We start from the raw sequence: 27,244 nt of genomic DNA on the forward strand, positions 1-27,244 counted from the left end.
ACCTCAGAAAATCTTATAAAATTGGTGAAGCCACAAAATGTGGAAGACGGCAATTCTGTGAGCAACATCTGCCCGATTATTTAGTTTATTTACATTTCAAAGCAGAAATTAATAACTAATTTGGGGGGAAGCCGCCATTATTAAACTCCAATATAGCTGTTATTTTCAAAAATAGTTCAAACTTCCTAATAACCTTTGAAGTACTTTACAAAGACGTTCTCATACACAAGAGGTTATCAGGTTTATTTTTATAGTGTAATTTATAACAAAGTGGCTAGTTTTGGTTATATTTTGTCTGTGTTATACCAAGTATGTATGAGGCTTTGGCAGACATTATTAAATTCTTTGCTTTTATTACTCGTTATTACTCACTGCAAACAGAAACAATTCAAGTTAGGAAATATTCCTGCATGCTTTTTTTTTTTTTTTTAAATAAAAATTTGCAGTTGAATTTGATAAAACAAAATTATCAAAATAATGTATAACTTATTAACAATGAATATTTCATTTACATGCATTTGTTTAAATGTACTTAGTATCATCTTAATCATTAATCAAGCTAGGTCTTTGTTTTATTACATACATCTATAAGATAACTTCATGTTTCTGGATGTCGATTAAATTCATAGATGGCACAAAACTTGTTCACCAACTGTATCAGAACTGATCCAATCCTAAAGTTGTTTCTGTTTGCATATATTATTAATATTGGAAGTCATTTTTAATTTTTTTTTAAATGTGTTCAATCAAGCCAAATAATGTTTCAGGTATTGACGCATGTTGCCAGCCGGAAACTGCGACACAATGCGATTGTTAATTAAGTATGATCAAGAACTACTGTCTTTCATCAGCGAACTGTTACTTTACAGAGAGATGCGTCATCAAGTGCCAAGTGCGGAGTGAGTTTATCGCCCATCCTACTTCTCACTGCCGCTTGTTTGTCGATCAAGTCACTGGTTATTTATTAAGAAGAGTGCTAGTTGTTAGAGCAAGAAAGGAACAGCAGAGTGTGTGTGTACTGAATATTCCATCAATAAACATGAGTCTGTGCTCAAAATGGTGTTTGTTTTCATTGTTTTGTTGTTTTCATTATTTTGTTGTGGCATTTTTTTTATATATATGCACCATTCCCACAGACAGGATATCACATAACACAGCCTTTGATATACCAGTTATGATGCACTGGCTAGAATGAGAAATAGCCCAATGGGCCAGCTGATAGGGGATCGATCCTAAACCAACCGTGCATCAAGTGAATGCTTTACCTCCCTTCTACATATTTAGTTACCAACATAAATCTATGTATTTAGTAGCATCATTATTTATTTTTTGAAAACCCCCACAAAAATTACCAAATTTGCCCAAAGTAATAACGGCAATCTCCCCTCCTCTGATTTCACTAACAAACGGTCATATTGCATGAAAAATATTACAAATTAATATTTAGTACACTTGCAACTGAATTTGTATCTATGTGAAGCGATGGAGGATGTTTTCTAGTAGTCCGGACTGAAATGAAGCAGAGTTTTATGAAACAAATATTGCTCTTCTTTCTAATAAACAAAAAGACGAGACAAAATATTTCCATGCATCAATTTATTTCGGAATGTGATGACTTTCGACATGCATGGCAGTTTCATTTTGATTTTTAAAACCTTATTTTAAGACACTTTAATATTAACCAGCAAGGACAATATTTCAAAAGCTTGGATAACCGGAACACTGGTCACATGATTTTCACCTGGGTAACTGACTGTTCAATTACATAGACAATAAAAAACATAATATGGAATAAAGTTCTGGTGATCCTTAAATTTGAAGCTTAATTTTTGAAACTTGACAGTTCACCATGCAATGGATTGGAGGTTTGCGTATATTAAAAGCCGGTTTACCGACATGCAAAGAAACTGATTGTTTGCATGAAATACTGGGCCCTCAAAAACACGATAATTAATTAGTTAATATTTTTTGCGACGACCAATTATGGATTTTTATAATTCATCATCACATCGGTGGAGCCTAACCAATCCATTTTCGATCATAATTGATCACTGGAACATTGCTATCCAACACACGATAACTTGATGAGCCCAACAGATGTAACTAATAGTGCCACTAAACTATTTCATTAGTCATTGATCAGGTTTACAACGCTCTAGAACTAATTAAAATGTGTTGAATGGTGTGCCATTAAATGAAAACATTCCTTCCTTGACCAGGTCATGGCACTGGGCTCACCACCTACCGACTCCATGATCCAGTTGGGGATACTAATTCATTCCAACACAATTCAATATGAACCATCTTTTACAGTCTGTATGTTTGTCAAGTATGTTTTGCATTCACACACTATAGTTTTTGAAAATAGTACGTTTTGCATTAACACACTATAGTTTTGGACAACAGTACGTTTTGCATTAACACACTATAGTTTTGGACAACAGTATGTTTTGCATTCACACCCTATAGTTTTGGACAATAGTACGTGTTGCATTAGCACACTAGAGCTTTGGACAGTAGTATGTTTTGCATTAACACTAATTTTTTTTGAGAATAGTATGTTTTGCATTAACACTATAGTTTTGGACAACAGTATGTTTTGCATTAACACACTTATAGTTTTGGACAATAGTATGTTTTGCATTAACACACTATAGTTTTGGACAACAGTATGTTTTGCATTAACACACTAGTTTTGGACAACAGTATGTTTTGCATTAACACTAGTTTTGGACAACAGTATGTTTTGCATTAACACACTATAGTTTTGACAACAGTATGTTTTGCATTAACACACTATAGTTTTGGACAGCAGTGTGTTTTGCATTAACACACTATAGTTTTGGACAGTAGTATGTTTTGCATTAACACACTATAGTTTTGGACAATAGTACGTTTTGCACAAACACACTGTAGTTCTAAATAGTGGTTGTGTACATCCAAATTACAAAATTGCTGATGGTCGATGAATCTTCTCTTCTTCAAAATGTCAAAAGGATTTCCCATCAATTCTTCTGGAATGCCAAACCCAACAGTTCTCTTTCAGTGTTGAAGCCAACATCATATTAGTTTTCTGTCATATTCACACACTATACTTTTTGAAAATACTACGTTCTCTTCTCCACCATGTCAAAAGGATTTCCCATCGATTCTTCTGGAATGCCAAACCCAACAGTTCTCTTTCAATGTTGAAGCCAACATCATATTGCTTTTCTGTGATATTCTGGGGGTGCTACGTGATAGTCATTTAGACTAAACAAGGAAGAGCTATTCTTCTGCAAGTATCTGTAATGGAAGATTTTAAACACACCTTTAATTGTAATGAGGAAAAAATACTGAAATGAAAATGAACTTGTGAAACTGGTTGTGTTGCAAATACAGGCACCTGCATGATTAAAAATTTATAAATTGCATGATTAAAAATTTATAAATTTTTAAGTACTGCTGAAGAAAGTGTTTTGTTTAAAGACACCACTAGAGCACATTGATTTATTAATCATTGGTTATTGGATGTTAAACATTTGGTAACATATAGTCTTAGAGTTGAAACCCGCTACATTTTTCCATTAGTAGCAATGGATCTTTTATATGCACAGGATAGCACATAGTATGGACTTTGATATACCAATCATAGTGCACTAGCTGGAGTGAGAAATAGCCCAACTGTGCATCAAATGGTACTGCTAATGAGCTTGTGAACAGCTGTTTTTATGCAAGTATAGTTTATACAATAATGTAAGATAAGATTTTTATAAGAATTGTTTCTCATTTTTTTGGAATTTATCGATGTATAAAAGTCACAAATGGTATAAAACTGCGTAGCGTAGCGAAGCGATTTTATACTACATTTGTGACTTTTATACATCTATAAATTCCTAAAAAAATGAGAAACAATTCTTATAATTACAAACAGTACAAGAAGTGTACTGTAAAACACTCAAAAATAATTTCTTTCGTTCTTACCGTCAGCCATGTTCTGTTAATAAGCGTAGGAATACATGTATACATACTACTGGATGTTTTGGGGTTTTTTTTAAACAGAATAAAAACAAATAAAAAATATATTGTAATTTTTTAAAATTTATAACATGAATATCTCATCCAGTTTCCCTTATTTTTTTAATCGAGAAAACAGGTCACTTCCTTGTTCTATTTTTAAAACGATCACCGAACTGGGTCATTGGGCTTCTCGCCCATCCAGCTAAAAATAGTTCCAATCGATCTTGGTCTTCCGTGATGACGTATTTTTATGAGGTTTATGGAAGGATAACGCTTGGTTTTTTAGTGACATCAGCCAATCAGAATACAGTAAATCGTATAAATTAGGAAAGTTTATAATTATTATTATATAACATTTAGTGAAATATCTTAAAATATTAGTGAAATAAAAGTGTTATCAGTCATTCAGTGACGATAAGACATTTTAGAGTGAAAATTTCACTATTTTACTCTAAAATGTGCTATCGTCACTGTAGAATGTGTTATCTTCACTGTAAGAAAGCCGGAACTATTTGGCTGCTGGCATTTAAAAAATAAAAATAAATTGCCAAAAGTTAAATAATAAATAGAAAATTTCATGTTTTTTGTCAAATATGATTTATATCTCATCTCGAGAAGTTTGCAATCATATCGTGAGATATGACTGCAAACTTTACTCCATAAGATATAAATTATATTTGACAAGAAACATGACATATCCTCTATAAAATGTCCTGAAATATCTATCGTGAACAATACTGAAGTGAAAATAAGATAACTCACTTAACAAATTCATTGATATGATTAAGAAGAAGCTGCATGCTCTTCTCATCCAGAGACGTATAGGCCAATTGGCCTCCCAGTTTCACTGAAACAAGAAACAAAATGAAAGAGGTCAACTAAAATGTGTTCAATACAAGGGACACTAATTGAATCTGTTGTCCAAACCAAATTGTTAACAACTACAAAAAATTACTCTCCTACCTTTAATTACCGTTAGATTTCCTCCAAAGTTTGTCCAGACACAAATCGCAAAAAAACCCACTACAAATATACAGATTCCACACACGAGACTGCAACTATGTCACCGATATCGTCTTTGCTGAGATTGCATAGGAAAAAATACATGCAGTTTTCTGCCGTCTGCCATGTTGCTTGTTTATGGAATACTCTTCAAGAGGGGTGAAAGCCTCCAAAGTGTATGACACAATTAATATGAAATCAATGATCTCTAGTGGTATCATAAAAAAAAAAAAAAAAAAAAAAAAATAATATGACGTCATCATGTTTGCTTTTATATCATAACATGTTATGACGTTGTTAGATTAAGTCCTATCCTTTCAACCCTCTTGAAGAATATTCCAAAAAAAAGTCAAAATGGCAGCTGGCACAAAATTACATGCTTTTTGCCCTATGCTCTCTCAGCGAAGTCGATATAGGTGACAGTTATCATCTGGTATGTGGAATCTGTGTCATTGTAATGGTTTTTTCAAGATTTGTGTCTGGACAAATTTTGGAGGAAATCTAACGGCAATTAAAAGTAGGAAAGTAATTTTTCGTAGTTGTTAATAATTTGGTTCGGACAATAGTAACAGTCTATAATATTCAGAACAATGGTAATAGCTAGTAAGCAGTAGACAAAACCTGACTGCCAGAATTTTTTTTTAACTTGTCCATGTGCAATATATACTCTTCAAAAAAAGAAACGCAAAAGGGTACAAATGGGTTATAACTCCAATTTTATGTTTCCTACCGGTTCATGCTTTGTGAATATAAGGTCATTGCATGTCCCAAACACATTCCCACGGTTACATTCGATAAAACGCAGCTACTGTACAATAAAGTTCCAAAATGTGAATATTCGCAAAAACGCAGCCACGTGCAAACCATGTCACCACTGCACGTGCGTTGTCTGCACGTGCAACATGAACACCGACAGTATAAAAGTGCAGGGTGTTCGCTTGCCTGGCCTCTGTATCTGGCCGACAGTTGACAATCCAGGACATGCCACGTCTCAGTGAACCGCAGAGAAACAATGCCATCGGCCGACTAGACGCAGGCGAATCCAGAACGGCCGTTGCCAGGGCATTCCATGTGTCCCCAAGCACCATCTCCAGACTGTGGGACCGTTACCAGCAACATGGATCAACACGTGACCTCCCTAGATCCGGTCGACCACGGGTCACTACCCCCGGGCAGGACCGCTACATCCGGGTACGCCACCTTTGGGAACGATTGACTACTGCCACCTCCACAGCCGCAGCAATACCAGGTTTGCGCAGGATATCCGACCAGACCGTACGGAACCGCCTACGTGAGGTAGGAATTCGTGCCAGACGTCCAGTTCGAGGTGTCATCTTAACACCACAACACTGTCGACTCCGACTGCAGTGGTGCCAGATTCATCGACAATGGCCTCAACTGCGATGGAGACAGGTGTGGTTCAGTGACGAGTCCCGATTTCTGCTCCGACGTCATGATGGAAGATGTCGCGTGTATAGGCGTCGTGGTGAACGTTATGCGGCAAACTGCGTGCAGGAAGTGGACAGATTCGGCGGGGGTAGTGTCATGGTGTGGGCAGCCATCTCACACACTGGCAGAACTGACCTGGTCCACGTGCAGGGCAACCTGAATGCACAGGGCTACATTGACCAGATCCTCCGGCCACACATCGTTCCAGTTATGGCCAACGCCAACGCAGTGTTCCAACATGACAACGCCAGGCCTCACACAGCACGTCTTACAACGGCTTTCCTACAGAACAACAACATTAATGTCCTTCCTTGGCCATCGATATCACCGGATTTGAACCCAATTGAGCATCTATGGGACGAGTTGGACCGACGCCTCCGACAGCGACAACCACAGCCCCAGACCCTGCCCGAGCTGGCAGCAGCCTTGCAGGCCGAGTGGGCCACCATCCCCCGGGATGTCATCCGTACTCTGGTTGCTTCAATGGGCAGGCGGTGCCAGGCAGTTGTCAACACACGCGGAGGCCACACCCGGTATTGACTCCAGATGACCTTGACCTTGGTGGTGTGTCCTATCACTTACTCACAATGGACTAGAGTGAATTGTGAACAATCCTGCAACATTTGGTAATTATCGGACTCACCATTCAATAATTAAATCAATTCTCCAAATGTTACGACAATGTGGTTTTGCGTTTCTTCTTTTGAAGAGTATATAATTTCTTTTTATTAAGGTTTAAAGTCCTTTTGGGTTTTTTTAAAGTCTAAATGAGTCTTGAGTAAATATGTTATAGAAAACATTTTATCTCAACTGAGAATTCAGTATTATTGGACTTACCAAAGAGGCGTAGTAAATGTGTTGCACCATATATACTTGACATGGTAACAGGGGTTTCACCTTTTTCATTGACAATCTGAAAAACAAACAGTAGGTTTTCATTTTATTTTAGAAGCAAAATAATACTAAAGTGTACTATTGTACTAAATTTACATGTCCAAATTTAGAGTAGTAAAACCAGTGTTTTACCATTAAAAATTTCCAAAGTCGAAATATGCCATGATTTAAGCAAAACAAGAGTACCTGTGAGGTACATGATATGCCCGTCATGAGTTTGATGGAAAACCATAAATATTAATGAATATGTTATGGGTACGATTCAATTCTAATTATGACCTAGTAATTGTATGTGACATACCACCATCCGAAGTTGTTCCTACATGTGAGGTTTGATGGTCCTGTATGCATCTGTATGCAAGATATGGTCCGGACAAGGATTTACTGTTGGGTGCAGTAGACCATGAAAAGTAGGTCATAGTAGTGACCTAGTAATAGTACGCGACACACTTCCATCCCAAGTTGTTCCTACATGTGAGGTTTGATGGTCCTGTATGCAAGATATGGTCTGGATAAGGATTTACTGTTATGTGTAGTAGACCGTGAAAAGTAGGTCACAGTGACCTAGTAATAACATGTTACAAACCACCATCCCAAGTTGTTCCTACATGTGAGGTTTGATGGTGCTGTATACATCTGAATGCAAGATATGGTCTGGACAAGAAAACGTTAACTTACAACGCCATACCATAATACGACCCAGATGGGCGTATATATATAAAAGAAAGTGTTTTATCATGATTATTAGTAGTATTAACAGTTCCACTTTGGTACATATTGCAAACAAAGTTTGTTTCTTAATGTCATCTTATAATTAGTTTTGAAGAATGCAAGCTTATATTAAAATAGAGATAACCTCACCATGTTTTCTGATTTTATGTTGTATATCGGTGGTTTACTGTCACAAATATCCCCTTTTCAGGGTGTGCACTTTACAGTCGCCCGATCGCCCATGGCGAGTCAAAATAGCATCGGGCAAGTCAAAACCTTATCACATGTCGCCCGCCTGGCGACCGAAAATGTCCTCATATTGTATTATGTATAAAAATGCAAATAACTAATGTTTGTAAGAGATCAGAAAGTTATTTTTATTTTTTGTTTTTAACTGGTTTCCTATTAGTATCTGCGCAACCAAACACATATAGGACATAATAGTGATTACTTCCCCAGTCTATTCTGTCCATCTCTACTTTCCATTTAGTTACATTAGGGACAACTCGTCACATTCCACACACTATGTTTCGCAGAAAGATTTTGTTTAGGTCTCACTACACAGAATTGAGAACATTTCCGTCTTATTTTTTTTTTGCTATATGACCGCATCTGGCTGTAGTATCGGTCTGAATAGGTGGTTCATTAACCGATTCACTTCGGCTGTTTCTTGCACTATACACCCATGTCCCACAAGGTCAATGCACAATATTACAAAATAACATGGGCAAAATACAGCCAGAAGGCTTACCATTAAACATACATATTTTTTTAATTCTTCACCATTTCCTGGAAGTGAATATGTGAACCATAACATATGTCACAATTAAGAACTATAGTGGACCGTGATCAATCAACTCTCAACCGGAAGTCAACTGTGTAATGAAACCGAAGGGTCCACCAGAATAACTTGTGTCCGCGACGTCACAGTTGAATTTTACAATATATACATGTGTATGTGTATATGAAGGGTCCACGAGAGAGAGAGAGAGAGAGAGAGAGAGAGAGAGAGAGAGAGAGAGAGAGAGAGAGAGAGAGAGAGAGAGAGAGAGAGAGAGAGGAGGGGAGGAAGGAGGGAGAGAGAGAGGGGGAGGTTGGGTATCACAGGCTGAAATGTTTTCTGTTTGTTTTTCTGCTTAGTTACCTGTATACAGATATTTAATATTTATACTGGTCACACATAGAGTACCTTATTTTAATCAGATTAATATATACTTCACGTACAATCATAAATCTCATCTTTAAAACGTTTCCGCTGTTGTGCATGTGTCCTCATTTCAGCCCATGCTACCTGACTTCAAATACCCGGTGAAAATGCTTGACAGCTAAACCACCTGACAACAGATAACATTTCTTGCTTGTTTTTCTGCTTAGTTACGGTACCTGTGTACAAGCATATATACTCAGTGTCACTATTGAAGGGTCACTCATATTGTTAATACTACATGTTAGCCATGCCCGTCCAACACACTAATTATAAAAGAAGGAATGTATGGCCCTCATGGATTAGGCCCAGAGTGAGGTTTCATAAGTAGCATATGGATTTCAATATGAGTAATGGTACTTCCGGTTAGAGTCCACAACAAAATTATAAATTTATGCAAACACATATCACCCCAACAAATGGGTTGTCTCAACGCACCCATGTTGTGCCCGTACAATGCGTTCTCACCATGGGTATAAAAGTGTGCATGGTTGCCACCCACATATTCATGCACACTTCAGCTGAAAATGTGTCGTGTTTTGACTATTGTTGAGAAGGGCAATGGAGTAGGTCGAATACAGGTTGAACACAGTCAACGAGAAGTCACGAGGCACTTTAATGTCAGTCAGAGTGTGATTGGGTGGATGAGGCAACGACTTCAAATGTCTGGATCCGTTTCCTATGCACAAAGACCAGGGCCAGCATTAAGCAAAGCAAAAACATGATGCATTTTAAACTGAAGTGTGCGTGAGGTGGGGTCAGTATGGACTACTATGTAGAGGGTCTTAAATCAATCCTATTTAATATGTAATAAACATCACAACATTCAATATAAACATTTCTTTCATAAATCTGCTGATTGAGACACGACCCCCGCCACCACACACACACACACACACACACCTTAGCAAGATGACATTCTAAAGGACAGCTATATATCAAACTAGAAATATGGTTAATGTGCGAAAACCATAAAGTGTAATCTACGTTTTCTATCAGGCCCGTAACGAGCCATATTTGCGGGTGGGGGTGGGGGTGGGGGTGGGGGTGGGGGTGGGGGTGGGGGTGGGGGTGTGTTGAGATATTGGGTGGAATTAAATTTATATGATGGGTGCCAAAGGCACCCGAATCTAGCGCCCAAAGTGCGCGAGGTCTAGGGGGTTTCGGGGGCATGCTTCCCCAGACAAGTTTTAAATGTAGATGCTCAGAGGTGCATTCTGGAGCTATTTGTGATGGGTTTTTAATATTTTATTTCAGGTATTCTGAGGTTGAAGCGCGTACATTTTTTTATAAGACTTCAAGAGCAGCAGTAAACTTTAACGACATTAAATGTGGGACACGTTGTCTTGTTACATTACTGTAAAACCGTTAACATTGAATAATGTACTTAATTGAGTATATTGCATATGTGTATGGGTAGAAGAAACATAAATAGCATAAACATGCATATACTTACATAATGGGTACATCTCGTACACTATTTTATGATAATTTCTAAATATGCCAATATATACTTTATGTCTGATCCGATCATGCATGTCCAAGGTAGAAATCATCAGTCGTGAAATTTAATTGCACGCTTATGTTCAAGTATTTTGTTGAAAAACATATTTGGAACGACTAGTGATCAGTTTGATTAGAAAAAATAAGTTTTCCCATCTTCATTCGTCGAGGGTACAATGTCGAGAATTCGGGCATTTAAAAAAAAAAAACCCCTCTAAATTCAGGCAAAAATTGGAGCCCGTACGCCTGTGAGGGGCTGTATGATGAGTATAATGTTATCATTAACAGACAAGGATTCATACTTTGTCAAAACAGGAATCTAGAAAAATAACAACTGAATCACTAAATGCGCGCATGGTAAAAAAAAAGACCCCATCAATGTGTTTAAATTTTGGTATTGGGCATAGCTTTCGTTTACTATTTGGTGTATTGACGGCATCGGAATCGCTTTCGTGAATAATATTTAAGTCAGTTGCTTCCCCTTGATTGTTAATTCGACAAAGATATTGCAATTACTTTATTCGAGACCGAATGAAATGTATGACATATTAAACATATTTACAGTACCGGTATCAATCATATGCCAGGCACGGTTTGAGTTGAGAACGCATTTGACATTGTCAGCTGTTAAATAAAGTAACCTTTAAACAACATGCAATATAAAAAGCAATTCGCTGAATGCAACAAAGTCAATAGTTATATTTAACTGACCTTTTATTATTCTTTGGGTGATTGTAGTTGATCAAGATATTTCGTAAACGTATTTATTTTATTGACCAGTTATATTATACTTTTTTTTTCTTTTTCGTAAGAAAAGCGTCCATTGTTTGGCAGCTCTTGGCTGCACGTGTCTGTCAGTGTTCGTATGTGTCTGCCAGTGTGTTCATGTGTGTCTGCCAGTGTGTTTGTGTGTGTCTGTCAGAGTGTTTGTGTGTGTCAGTGTGTTTGCATGTGTCTGTGAGTGTTTGTGTGTGCCTGTGAGTGTGTTTGTCTGCCAGTGTTTGTGTGTCTGTGAGTGTGTTTGTGTGTGTCTGTGAGTGTGTTTGCGTGTGTCTGTGAGTGTGTTTGTGTGTGTCTGTCGGTGTATTTGCGTGTGTCTGTGAGTGTGTTTGCATCTGTCTGTCAGTGTGTTTTTGTCGTATGTTTGAGTGTTTGTGTGTGTCTTCGTGTTTGCGTGTCTGTCAATGTGTTTTTGTCTTATGTGTCAGTGTTTGTTTGTCTGTGAATGTGTTTGTGTCGTATGTGTGTGTTTGCATGTGTATCTGAATGTGTTTGTGTGTCTGTGAATGTGTTTGTGTCGTATGTGTGTGTTTGCATGTGTATCTGAATGTGTTTGTTTGTCTGTGAATGTGTTTGTGTCGTATGTGTGTGTTTGCATGTGTATCTGAATGTGTTTGTGTGTCTGTGAATGTGTTTGTGTCGTATGTGTGTGTTTGCATGTGTATCTGAATGTGTTTGTGTGTCTGTGAATGTGTTTGTGTCGTATGTGTGTGTTTGCATGTGTATCTGAATGTGTTTGTTTGTCTGTGAATGTGTTTGTGTCGTATGTGTGTTTGCATGTGTATCTGAATGTGTTTGTTTGTCTGTGAATGTGTTTGTGTTGTATGTGTGTTTGCATGTGTATCTGAATGTGTTTGTGTCGTATGTGTGTTTGCATGTGTATCTGAATGTGTTTGTGTCGTATGTGTGTTTGCATGTCTATCTGAATGTGTTTGTGTCATATGTGTGTTTGCATGTGTATCTGAATGTGTTTGTGTTGTATGTGTGTTTGCATGTGTACCTGAGTGTTTGCATGTCTGTGAGTGTGTTTATGATTTAGTGTTTGCATGTGTGTATGTTCATGTGTTTGTTTTTGTGAGTATGTATTTGTATGTTTGTGTATGTGTGTATCAAGTATGTATATGTATGAATGTGTGAGTGTTTGCGTCTGTGAGTGTGTTTGCGTGTGTGTAGGCCTATATATGTCCATGTGTTTGTGTTTTTATGTGTGTGTTTGTGTGTCTTTGTGTATCTGTCTACAGACGCGCGTGCATGCTTGCGTGCGTGTGTTTTCAGAAGACAAGGGCTAGAGAGTCCAAACATCCGCCCCGAATCATCGCCTGTATCACAAACACATGTAACATTATGATTATTTTAAGCATTAATGGTTTAGAGTCACTTGATACAAATGTGTAGTAGTTTAATAATCATTGTCACTATTAAGCAAGCAATATAATTTTAATGCTTAGAGCAAAATAAAATGGTATACCTATCTATACCCCCTCCACCTTTCCCGTACGAAATCCTATTTACAGCAACACGTCAGCGAACAGTTGTGTAGAAGTCAGTTTTGTTGAGCAGTGAGGTTCGCAATAAAAATAGAGGCATGAGTTCGACCCGTACCCCCTTTTCAATGGTTACGGTAGTTTTAGGGATAGGGTTAGTCTTTAGAGCCTTTGATATAGAGGGGTACGGGTCGAACTCTTTCCTTTTTACATGTACCTTATACATGTTCCAAGCACAAGGCTACTTGACACAGTGGTACTAGATGAAATAAAATTGCATACATGTTTTGCCCAGATGAAACTCACATTTATCACCAATCACAGGACTTGTGGTGTTCACTTTTCTATCAAAAGTTTGGTGCACCTCGAACTTTGACCCAGCCGGAAGTTATTTGGTTTAGTACTGCCTAAAGCATCATGATCACAGTGCAGGGGGCAATGTCAGTATGTTTGTGAAGGGATGTTCCACAATGAAGTTGGAAAGTATAAAGGTATGTAATATAAATTATGATAAGTAATCTGTATTTACCATCCAAAATTATAGGTTTTACATAACTTGAAAGCACTGTAGTAGACAGCAATCTGGATTGATGGGTATGTGGGGTGGGCACCCATTCCCCACCCCCCAGTGTTTTATATGTGCAGGGGGTGGCACTGGTGGGGGATCCGATGGGAGTGGGGGTGGGCAACCAACATTTTAAAAAACAAACTTATGAAGGCAAACAAATTCCTGATTGGGGATGGAGCATTGCTGTCACCCCCCCACCCACCCCATCTCCACACACACACTTACCAATCCCCTGCGGAAAATGATAATCTTCTCAAGATAATTTTTAAGGCCTAAAAGTTTAGTTTCACAGTATCACTGATATTGTTTAAAATTATATATTATAACATTAAATAATTACTCCATATGTAACAGCAATATCAATACATTGCATGAATGAAACAAAATAAAAAGCCTGCTGAATGTTGTCAATTGTGATTCAGTTTGTTAACATCTTCTTTCAGTTACACAAAGAGAGTGAGGCACACAAGACTGCTGTCCTAAAGAAAATGTTTGTAATAAAACTAAAACAAGTTCTGTTTCCTTCTTTTGTGTTGTTGTTATTGTTTGTATGATATGGTAACATGTTTGTAAAGTGCAATTTAAGTAAGTTCCTTTGTATAACGAAATTCGGTCACAGGCCATTCAAATGTTGTACGGGCGAGTCAAAGTGTTGCTGCAAGTGGCCCGATTGGTCAGTCAAAATTTTTTTCCCAAAAGCATACCCTGCTTTTAAGGGGCTCAACTTACAGTTGACAAAAGTTGTGACAGTAAAACCACTGATATACACCAGGCCTCTGACAATTGAGAATCTGCATGACCCATTTATCGGTTACGCAGAAATAAATCCATGTAACCCATTTTGTTTTTGTGTAACCCATTATATCCACGTAAATGGTGATCCAAATTTTGTGCAAACAAAAAAATAGGTTATGCAAAATTGTAAACTGATGGCGAGTGTGTTCTGTATTGTGACTGGTTAACTTTTCCTATCCCACATGACCGCATATGATGGAGTCTTTTTCTCTCATTCATTCGGTAAATAAACCATTATTTTACACAAACAGACAAACATGTCTGAACAAGTAACTTTTTTTATTTGACTAATTTGTCATAAATAAACTACACTATCGTATTTACCGTGTTTGTTTCATGTGTTAAATAAAATTTAACACTACAAATTAACAAGATAGCTTTTAAAATGAAGGTTTTAATAACAAAATATGAATTTAAAACTGTGTCTAATGACCTCACGTCATCACCTCACATTAATATGACGGCATATATTACCAACGACGTCATATTAAATACAAGCGCGTGATATCCCATGTAAGATAGAAATTTCTTACATGGCTTTCTTTCATGGGATAGCTCTGTTCCATATACCTGAGGGTGAGAGAAATGATCGTTCTCGCAATTTCCAGAGGCCTGCACATCGTTAAATAAAAAAATGGTGTAGAATTACCCACCTTAATGTAAGACTACAGATCTATATAACAGTGTGAGCTACATACCTCCCCATACTGTGGACGTTCAAACTTGTACAGCAACTGTGTACCCAGCATCACGTTAAAGTATTCCTTGATACCTAATGACAGCTCTACGTAGGCATCTCTGAAACAAAACGTGGTTAAAGATTAACACTGAGTTTTTATATAACACATATCTAAATAAATGTTTATTAAGATGAACTGTCCTGGACAGACAGCCCAGATAGTTGAAGTGTGTGCCCGGGACAGTGTACTTGAACCTTAATTGGATATAAGCAAGAAAATAAGTTAAATAAATAAACAAATAATATCAAGATGGAATACATAATACCAGAAAGTGAGCCCCATAAAACACTATTTGAAGTGAACCATTAATAACACTAAATATTTATCTTTCAAATAACATGCACAACATACAGAATTACTGAAAAGTTACATTTTTCTTACATTGTGGATAAAAAGTAATTAAACTTTCACTCCCTTCTCTGCCCTCCTGGTTTCTTTCCTTCCTTTCACCAATAATCATAACCTGAGAATAACTAATACGGTGAAACCCCTCAGAGCCGGACACTTCTGATCCTCCTTTTTTGAATATCAGAACCTCTCTAAACCAGACACCCTTAAAATTCAAACTTTTTACTTGGACCTAATGCCCGCTCCAAATTTTGGCACCTAATATTATATTTCTATGAGTACTGTAAATTTTTAGATTGCGCTTTCAAAATTATAGGTCCCCTCTCCGTTTTAGTTTACTTATCACAATTGTCCTCCGAAATTAATTTCTGTCCTGGGTCGACTCCCTGGCTATCCAGAAACCGGACCTATAACGGACATGCTTGAAACCCTAGTGGTATAGAGGCAGTGCTGGATTTATAAGGGGGCAAAGGGGGAAACTGCCCTGGGCCCTCCTGCCAGAGGGGCCCCTCCAGACTAAGAACTTCCTTTATAAAAAAATGTAATAATTATAAAATTAGTTTTTTTTTTTATTTGTTATGCAATTTAATTTCTATGTTGAGGGGCCCCCGAACATGAAGTGCCCCGGGCCCCCCAAGGTCTAAATCCAGCCCTCTTTAATAGGGGCATGTAAAAAATAGTTCATGTTCATATGGACCTAATGAACATATGGTTTAAAGAGGTTTCCCAACACTATCAAAATATTTACATACTTGCTTGCGGGAGTTCCCTTAGCTGTTTTTGATTTGAGAAAATCTTCCAGGATCTGGTCAACGGTCCTACGACACGGCAGAGTCAACAACTGAAAGGTGAAACATAACAAAATAAAATACTTGCATCAGATACTTTTAACAGTGACAGTTCATTTACAGCTATTTTAAGTGTTTTTTAATTAACCCTACACAAACCATTTGAAAGATGTTTTCTTAATAGTTGAATTGTCTACAAGTCAGACCTCACTGTTTAAGTGGAGTTATCACTCTCCAGGACTCGAACGTAAGAATTTGTCTCCCACACCAATTTTAAAAAGAATTGCCATAGTTGAAACAGTCCACCGACGGCAATTTTGAGACTGCCTATGGCAATTTTTTTAAAGTGACATATGCAGCAAATAAACCTGACTGAAAGGCTATCTTGTTATATGTAGACATCTTTTAAATGTGCAAATGTTAAATATTGGCAGATAATGTACACTAGGTGTATAGATTTCGCCATTGTTGAGGAGCTTTATCGACGGCACAAAAGTGCCATCAGTGATGCTTGTTACCTACAGCAATTAATATTTCAACGACGGCAATTGCCGTTGGGACCGCCGTTAAGTTCGAGCCCTGACATTAACACTACCCTCTTACAAGAAGAGTAAATTATAGCTTCCTTTAGCATGTTGATGTATATGGTATCAATATGATAATATCTTAAATGACTCACCATAATCTAAGTTAGAAGAGCAATTAATCAGCAGTGTTCGAATTAAGTACTTGTCCGTTTGTCCTGACAAGTGAAAATCTGCTCGGACAAGCACAATGTACCTCAGTGGTTATCCAATGGACAAGTGAAAAATTTCCATACAGTTTCATTTTGAACAATCAAAAGTAATGCTCTTGCACTTGAATAAAACTTAAAACTTATTTGGACAAGTGAAAGTCTTGGCGGACGAGTAGATTTCTAGATATATTTTTCCCAGTGAACTAGTGCAAATTCTGCTTATTTCTATCACTGATCAGTCCCCTCAATTGTTTTCAAGGCAGGGTCTGATAATTTTGGCTTAAAATATAACATTTGAAAAATTTGCTTAATTATATTGAGTCTTCTCCTTATCCCATACAAACCATTTTCTGTCGTGTAATAAGATCCCAGTCATCTACCAGCCAGGGCTTCAGTTCATCGGGTATTTTAATCTTCACATCAATTTTTGCCATGTACGCCTCTTCCTAAGAAACCCAACACAAGCATATAAATATCAAAGACTCATAAATATAAAATGGATACCAAAGATAAAATCAACACAAAACAGAGTACGTCCAACACTGAAAATATTTTGTGTTGGAATATTCTTTTTCTTAGAAGTTGATGAATGCGTGTGAACAAATGATGTTTATAAACTAAGTTTCATTGATGAAGTCTGAATCATTATAGTAAACAACTACAATAAATTACACTCCGGTCTTTAATTAGTTAGACTTCCCCCACATTCTGTCCAGACAGAAATCGATAAAAAAACCCACAACATTACAGTGTCTAAGATTCCACATACCAAAGTGTAACCATATCACCGATATCGACTTTACTAATATCTCCTAAGACAACTGTTTAGTCTGCAATTTTGCTTTTTTATGGAATAGTCTTGAAGTCTGTGACGTAAATAATCTGATGTCATGACCATTACTTTATACCATAGCACATATCATGACATTTTAAGATTATGTCACATCATTCCAACCCTCTTGAAAAGTGTTCCATAAAAGGATCAAAATGGTAGATGGTGAACAATTACATGCTTTTTGTCCTAGGAAATCTCAGCGAACTCAATTTAGGTGTCATGCTTATATTCTAGAATGTGGTATCTGTGTCACTGTAATGGTTTTTTTTTCCACGATTTCTGTCTGGAAAAAATCTGGGGGAAATATAATGGTAATTACGGGTAGGAAGATAATTTATCGTAGTTGTTAACAATGTGGTTCGCACTTTATAGTTTGTAGGAAATGAAGCTAAAAGTGAAACTTTAATAATGTTGAGCTAATTGCAGAAGCTAACACTGTCGAATCTGCCAACAGAAACGTAATCCCATTATCTCGCCTTTTTATTTCTTAAGAGCGAAACAATAAAAAGGGCACTGTATTTTATTTGCCAGGTACGGCTCTGTGCCAAGTGTTTTACTCTCACCGACTCGACAGTTGGGTCTGGTCGGAGTCGTTTCCGTTTCGGTTCCGTCCCAATAGGAGCTGCCGGTTCCGACTTCGGAGGCTCTGCTGCTGCAGGAGTAGGCGTGGCTGATCGGGAAACTGAAACAAGTCAAAACGATGTGTTAAATAAGCAACCAGAATGCCAATAATACAAAGCATATGAATTGATTAATAACAGAAATCTGTTGAAGTCAAAACTGGTACTTTGTTCTCCACCACCTAAATTGTGTGTGCTATTTAAATATAGAATACTAAACAAGCTTGCATGTCATACCATTTTTATGAAATGAGCGAACAGTTTTGGTATCTGATGAACAAAAGCGAGTTTCATAAAAATGGTATGACAGGCAAACTCGTTTAGTATTTTATTTATTACAAAAAACCAACTGCAAACAAGCCGCAACACAGAAGTAAGCAGATATCGAGACCTACTATGTTATTTTTTTATGAATTAGGTCAGCGTGTGATCTCTGTCACGCTCACATCACGCCAATATTACACTAGTTAGATATTGAGTGATTGTTATGACATTAGCAATATCTTACACTGGTGTGTAATAAATAGAGGATTCGTCACGAGTATGTTTTAATATGTAAAATATCAACCGAGTCTATGTTAATCGGTATTTGTCAAGGCTCTGCCGAGACAAATACTGATTAACTAGACGGGGTTGATATTTTACATATTAAAAAAAACGAGTAGCGAATTCTATTTATCTTATAAGACTTCTAAAATAACATTTTAATTAATGTTTTATTAAATCACAGTACTAAAGTCGCCGCCATCGATAATATGATGTCATCATGATTAGCACAGATTAGTTTGACGTCACGCATTTTAAACAAATCTTTGAAAACGTTACGCTCAGGTACACGGGCCTTGTTGGCTTGTAAGCAAATGACCCATCCACAGCAACACATTACCTAGAGACTGTGTAAATTTGCATACCATTATTAAGCGGGTTAATAAAGTAAATTATCACATGGGTTTATGACATGGATATCATGAGTAAGTTATAGGATAACTATTAATTACACAAACAGGTATCAGTATGAATGAATAACAAAGTAGCATGTTTGTGAGGCAATAATAATGGGAATTGTAAACTTCCTAAATGGGTCCATAACCTACAGGTTACCAGTGACGCAATTTACGATAACTTGTACACGGGTTACCAGGCAGTTATGTTTATTCCTATGCCTGCAACTCATATGATAGCACATACCACGGCCTTTCACATACCAAAGACAATGACTAGACTCAGCATGAACTAGTCTACCACTAACGTCAAGCCCTCGGGTGTGAATCACATATATCCTACAAAGTTAAATATGTGACCCTGATATTATCAACATTTCTGAGACAAACCCCCTCCCAAAAAAGAAAAAAGAAACATTATTATAATTGAAAGCTAAAAAAAAGAAAGAAAACAAGTTAAATATGTCAAATCGGCAGAAACCATGATGTTATATATACTGAAGTGAGATGTGTGTTGGGGGGTGGGGTGGGCATAGTTGATCTATATGGGATTAACAAGGCAACAGCAGGTGTGAATTCTCTGTACTGTTACTACCTTTTTGTTTGACTTTCTCTGGAACGGCCACTGGAGTGGCCACTGCTTCTTTCTCCTGTTTGTCCTGTTCTTTCTCCTGCTTTTCCTGCTTCTTGGTCTCCTTTTCCTGTTTCTTCATCTCCTTCTCCTGTTTGTCCTGCTTCTTACTTTCTTTCTCCTGTTTCTTGCCTTCCTTCTCGAGTTTCTTCACTTCCTTCTCTTTACTTTTAGCACCTTTGTTGTATGTTCTTTTGTAGGAGTTTCTAAAAAAAAAAAAAACCCCACCCCAAAAACCCTCTAAATTATGTACTGACAACAGTGGCATAGCGTGGGTGGGGCCACCGGGGCAGTTGCCCTGGGTGCAAAATTCTGGACTGGTGGAAGGGACTTGGGGAGTGCTAACGGTCCACTGGTTAGGTGGCGCAATACTTGCCTTGCTCCGGCAACCCACGCTACGCCACTGAGTGATAACACAACTTTGCAATGCATAACCAAGATAAACTACAATCAGGGTTCTACAAATCCTCTAGACTTCGATCCCAACTAATGACTTTTTAGTCTGTATTACTATAATACCTTCTGTGAGGGCTAGTGACTTTCTCAAACATTGACAATGATATAGGTAAAGCCACACTGCATTAGCATAGACACGCACATACTGTATAATAACATTTATTGTTTTAGCTTTAATAACCTATTAAAAATACTTTTTATTCTTCTTTTATCTGGCAGGCAAAAGCTGTAAATTACACTATGAAGATGTGATAAGATTAACAAATTTGTTTAATCTTATTCACCACCTTCTAAGCGATAAAACTGATGATTCAGAAATACTTTTGGTTACATATACATATATATTCCAAAATCATAAATTATAGGAATACTGATTGGAACTGTTTTTAATTTAACACACACAAAGTTTGTTATTAATTAGCACCATCATACTTTTGGAAGACTAAAAAAAAAAAAAAAAAATGTATACATTTTCTATTTAACTGACATGATATGAATCAAGTTAGTAGACTTGATTTAAATTACCCATGAGCCTTCATCAGCTCTTTCTGCTTCTGCATCCCAGCATCATTACACTTGACAACACGACTCTCCGGGACCCATTCATCCCAGCTGTAAGACAATAAAAAAGGTGTATTATTTTGGATCATTTTCCATTTCATTTAATTTTAAGTTATTATGAATATTATGAATGAGGCTGTGAGTAAAACCTTTAGCGGATACCCACAGGGACACCAGCTCAAAACCACATACACACGTCAAGAAACTTGAAAACAGTATGTACTTCATTCCACAAAATATTTTGAACACAAACACCACCACTTATATTTTTGTTCTTACAAAAGTAAATGTATATATATGCAAAGTTAAAACTTGTTTTGTTTAACGACACAACTTGAGCACATTGATTTATTAATCATCAGCTATTGGATTGTCAACCATATGGTAATTTTGACAGTCTTGGAAGGGAAACCCACTACATTTTTTCATTAGTAGCAAGAGATTTTGTTTTATGCACTATCCCACAGACAGTCACAGGATAGCACACACCACAGCCTTTGATATACATAAATACAAGCCAATGTTTAAATGTTATCTAACAAAGTCATAACAAACCAAAATAGCTATGATAGTCAAAAGTCTAGAAAAGATATGAAAATGTGTGCTTAGAATTTTTTTTCTCCTCAATATTTTTGTTTTGGCCACAATTTTAATTTTCAAAGACAGAATTTATGATTATATTATTGTCTATAAGCAGACTACTTACTTCTTATTCCAGCCATTGTAGTGAATAAAGTACCGCACACCCTTGTCTTTAATTTCATACTTAACACACTGGAATAAAAACAAAACAAAAAAACCCCATTAATTTAAGGCTTTGTTATTATAAAAGTCATCTGTAATAATAAAAAAACAGAATCCTAATTCACTTAACTCGTAACTTTGTGATTTCACAATGCAATGCAAGAAGACTTACAAGGATGACATGATGTTGCTTAAGCAGCATTCTCATTCTGCGATTAGTCGCACTGACTTGTCGGCCCTACAAAAATGGTTGTTCTGATTTAGATGTTCTCATAGTACGATACAATCGGTGCGACTACTTGCATAAAGAGCTTAAAGAGAGCTTTGTGAATCAGGCCCCTGGTCACTGGTTTCATTACTGAGAAGGACCATCGCAATGTCCATGTGTGTAATGAACTCAGCAATCATCTATATCCAGTATATGTTAAGATATATTTAAATACATCATACTCCTTCAAATGATAGCCTGACCAGTTTTTACAAGTTCAACCACACGACGGGCTGGGAAATTTGTTTTGCCTGGGTTTTTTTTTTTTTTTAAAGAACAAAATATATATCTACATCATATTAGTCAAATATATGTACATGTATATCTACATCAAAATATTTTTTAAATTGATTCATCACAGACTAATGTTTCTCTTAGTTATTTTTAATCATACACTGGCATCAAACACCCTATTTATAAATAGTGATCACAATTAGAAACCCGTACTATTGAACATTTTGATAGCTGCTTGCTTGATATGGAAATAACATTACCATTCTCTATGAATCGACTTGGAATATCTCTGCAGATTTAATGAATCAGTGTCAAACCGGAAATACAGATTTGTTACAGTACTTATCAAACATGTATGTTGAACTTTGTTTATAAATTAATTTTTTTTTTTTTTATAATTATAATATACTCTTCAAAAAAGATGGGGAACTCTAATAAGAACTTACAATTGCCAAAATTGTAAGGTATATTAGCTGTGGGGAATGGTTATATGATAATAATGAATTAATTGGTCAAACATTATAACCGGTAGTTCAGTATTACAGTAGGTTTTATGACCACCAAAGATCTTGAAGGACGATTTGGGTCAGAAGTGAAATTTGAAAGTTGATGTTTTTTAATCAGTAAATCGCAAATTCAAACAATAAAAATGACTAAAAACAAAACAATAACAACTGTATGATCAACAGAATGAAAAATATTGACAGTTCCACAGTGATTAATGGAACTTCCTGGAAATTGTCAAAATCAAGAATGACACCCCACGCACGCGTACGGGGCAACTGCATGATGCATATGCCAACTATGGAATGTGTTTCGGTGTGTTGATAAACAGACCTAAACATTCTTTACCAGGATGTCTGTGGTCAAAACGTATGTTCGGTCTAATAGTTGATATTAACCGTAATATTTATGGTTCCCCTACTTTTTTTTGAAGAGTATATAATAATATATAATCATGTTTGATCTGGCAGGGTTTGATTCAAACTGTCAGTATTTGTAGCTTGCCAGACCAAATGTCTGACAGGAATTTTAGCCAAATTCAACTCCTGTCTAACTACATACCTTGGCTTCATAAAGCAGAGGGCCATGAAAACACAGAACTTTTTCACCTGAAATGTTAAAAGAACAGTAATAACCAGCATAAAAATTAGGTTATCTTAAATTATCAAAGACAACAAGCCCAAACACCTAGATGTACAAATGTATCGAGCCTGGTGCTTATACAACTTTTAGAGTCTAGACTCAAGACTCTAGTCTGAGACTTTAACATCGTAGCAACGCCATACAAATTGTATGTGTGTGACATCATTTAAGATCGAGTCTGGACTCTAAAAGCTTTATAAGCATGGACAGTATGAGCATGTAGTTGATGGCATAATCTTTACATTTTGAAATAACAATGTAACAAATATGTTTGGCAAGAGGAGCCGCCATTATTATGCCACTGTGATAGAGTCCCTTTAACTTTCTGACTACTGCAGGTGAAATATCTCGCCCAATGTCATGCAAGCCTACACACTGTATACTGCCTCCATATTTCCCCGCCGTTTTGCACACGGCATTGATCAAAATAATAATGGAACACTGATCAAGACTAATCTTGATAATGGCCACTTCAGTTTTTTCGGTTTCCAGGAAAAATACCTGGACATTTTTAGTTGAAAAAGTGGTTTTCGGCAAATATTTTCACTTGACAACAATGGCGGACAGGGGTGCTCGCCAAATGTAAATAAAAATTATGACGGACGAGTTTAAAAATGCAAAGTTCTACCAGTCCGATGGCTGATCTGTCTTTTTCTGACTGACTGACTAATAAATTTAATTTTTAAAAATTAATTTATCAATCTAGGTCCGGAGCTTGATTTCATTTCTTGATCACTTACCAAGTGTCCTTAACTCCAACAAGAGCCTTATGTGTTGGAATGATGCATACCCGGACCACCAACACATACTGACACTTTAACAAATGAAAAATGCAAAATTTTAGAATTAATAAAAAAACGTGATTATTCCTGCTAACTGGGGGCAGCCATTTTACTTCGTTTTTGTGACGACCGGTGGTATAGCTTGGGGCGAAGTGACGTCAGCTCAGATCCAACTTCTCTATTATGCACAGTGTAAACAAATGCTCTAATTTACGACAAGGCGCTTTGCTTTCATCCACCTGACTTGTAAAACAACATAAATGACTTGATAGCATAATAAACTATTTAACTAAATATATTTCAATTTGCATCAATATAACGAAATGGAGTTACAGTATTTTTTTCTTTTAAAAAATCCAAAGAAAAAATGCATATTATTAGGCCTATTGGTAGGATACGTTCGAGCAAAAATTACCACTCATGATACCCAAGTGATAATTTTCTTTTCTCTGGGACTACGTAATTGGACAGTTTTGTGATTTTAGCTGGGAAAGTCTACTTAATCAAGTGTTTTACAGAATTACTTACAGTAATAAAGCTGGTAAAGTCCATTACAATTTGAGGTTATCACACCATACCCTGTGATCTTAATAAAAGAGGCACGTCTTTTTAGTGTGTCTAGACACAGTGTCTAGGGACCGTCTAAATATACACCTGCCAATCAAGTACCACAGGTACAGGCCACGGAAAGAAAAGACCAATTAAGCAAGAAAATACTCCGACTATTAATTCAGTATGTAGGTTAATTTATATACAAAATATAATACAGTTATTTCAACACTTTGACAATGGTGGTTTATTTTGTATTGAAAAATAAACCACATATACACGTTGCTGTGTTACTGGGATAAATATTATTACAGAACACTGCGATGCATCCGAAAAAATCAGGTATGTTTTGTTTCTTCAGTTCGAAGACTAATTCCTGACGTGACACGTTAGGTATTACGTAACCACCAGCTCGCCAGAGGGCGTATTCACTGGGATGGTACAAAATGGCTGCGCCCGTTATATATAATAGCCGTCACATTTAACCGTTTTATTAATTAACTATACGATTATACTTGTTGATATTAAGCAATAATGTGCATTATGTATCGTTGAATATGCACACCAGTCCAAAAGCCTTGCTTTAGCATTCCTTTAATAATGATTTTGTCATTAAATACATATACATACATGTACATATATATATCATTTTAGGGCTAGCTCTGGGTGAGCAAAACATTTTGCCAAATTATCTAAAAATATACAAAACCAGTTATTTTCCAATAAAATACCAATTATTAGTAAAAACAATTTTGCCAAATTAAAATAAAATTTGCAATTGTGGCAGAGCTAGCCCTGCATTTGAAGTGAAGACTGTCTATTAATATTATAACATTGTTAAACAATAATATTGTTATATAGGCTGGCAGACTAATAGAAATTCTGGTGAGCTAGTAAATTTTAGTTGGTTCTGGTCCGGCAGGCTAGTGAAATATCTTTCATTTCTGCACCCCTGACAGAACGATGCTGTCATTTTTAGAAATTGATAACTGATTGCGACAGCTAATTTAATATTAAATTTGACAGTTTTACAAACAACAGAAATCATGAAATATTGGGATATGAATTGTAGTTAGTTTCCCCAAAAAACATCTGGTCAGAAAAACACAAATACCGAACATCTGGCCGAAAATGACCAAAGTAAATGCAACTTTAATGAATTTTTTTGCCTAATTTTAATCAACATTAACTGATCAAAAATATCATAAAAATTAGAAAAACCCACGATAATAATACTTATCGATTCACATTATTTTTTGTATTTATAAAACAATTAAGTGAAAATACAGGGAACAATATTTCAAAATCTGAGGTAACCGGAAGTCGGATCACTTGGTTTTTACCTACGCAACCAATTGTCTTCAGGCATCGGACCACCGTATTCTAGAACCTCTGTGCTTGCTAAAGTTAACACTATTGTAAAAGGAATAAATATCAGTCCCAGTACTGAAACAAAATAGATACATTTGGAGGGAAAATGCCCATTCCCTGGTTCCTCTGAAGAATAACACAACACTCACTGGTACATGATTAGACTAATAAAAAATCTTATAACAACATAAAAAGAAAGACCACAATTTGACACTGATATTTTGTGGTGGCGATGCTACATTCACTTTATCGATGGCACTTCTATACTACAATGACGTTCCAAATATTTGTTATTTAAAGCTCATTATGCGATGTTAATATTTGTCAGCTTTTGTGACACTTATGAATTCTTGTTTACGTTAAAACCGTTTTCAACATCTGTAAAATTATAGGCAATCCAATATTATGTCTACATATATTCCTTTAGAGATAAAATAGCAGCATATAATTTAGCCACCCCTAGTGTTCCATGCACATTTCTTTAAAACTTTTGGCTCGAATCTATACTGAGCATTTGTCAGAATACTAGTAGTATGTCTGCATGAATAAACTTCCTGTAATTGTGAAGTCCACAAGTTATAATTTCTACCTGTAGGTCACAACGTAACCAATTTGCGGTTTGCGTAAATTTAATTTTGCGTAACCGATACACAAAAAGAACAGTGGTTCGAGTGAAATATTGTGCCCTGAAATATGTGGGTAAAAGTTATAAATTTGTACCCCCTAAACATGTTTTTTGTAAAAAATTAATACAGAAGTCAAAGGTTAAGCTATTATGTTCTCGATATTCAAGATTATGATACTGAAGCAATTTCAGAACTTGAGTTGAGGCGTTAGCCAAGTTTAGGCCTAAATGTTTTTAAAAAGTTAAAAACCATGCCTCAATCTTCACTCTCGCTCCTAACACAGACATCCCTTACCCCTAAATCTTCTATAACTGTGATAATTAACTACCCATGAATGTATACCTTCTTGAAACTTCATTTTTGGGGCCATTATGGTTTTTTTAATGAGAAGCGACTAGTTAAAAAATTAAAATGTCTTGTCGCGCCAGTCAAAAATCTTCTGCTTTGTGTTAAACGTCATCATTTTGGTAGAAAATTCC

At 36.4% G+C, this 27,244-nt stretch overlaps 1 protein-coding gene across 1 annotated transcript; it reads right to left on the reverse strand.

The window, feature by feature from the left end:
* Positions 1–1,581: 1,581 nt before the first annotated feature.
* LOC121386506 (mortality factor 4-like protein 1) lies at positions 1,582–27,224 on the reverse strand. Its single transcript, XM_041517431.1, has 12 exons — positions 27,108–27,224; positions 23,357–23,403; positions 21,752–21,819; positions 21,010–21,096; positions 19,993–20,234; positions 18,400–18,518; positions 17,346–17,447; positions 16,230–16,318; positions 15,088–15,187; positions 7,288–7,363; positions 4,762–4,846; positions 1,582–3,285 (listed from the first exon to the last, which is right to left on the reverse strand). The coding sequence occupies exons 1-12, from the start codon at positions 27,133–27,135 to the stop codon at positions 3,201–3,203; spliced, it is 1,128 nt and encodes a 375-aa protein (XP_041373365.1). The 5' UTR covers positions 27,136–27,224; the 3' UTR covers positions 1,582–3,200.
* Between the last annotated feature and the right edge of the window lie 20 nt (positions 27,225–27,244).

The sequence above is a fragment of the Gigantopelta aegis genome, chromosome 2 (assembly GCF_016097555.1).
Source record: "Gigantopelta aegis isolate Gae_Host chromosome 2, Gae_host_genome, whole genome shotgun sequence".
NCBI lineage: Eukaryota > Metazoa > Mollusca > Gastropoda > Neomphalida > Peltospiridae > Gigantopelta > Gigantopelta aegis.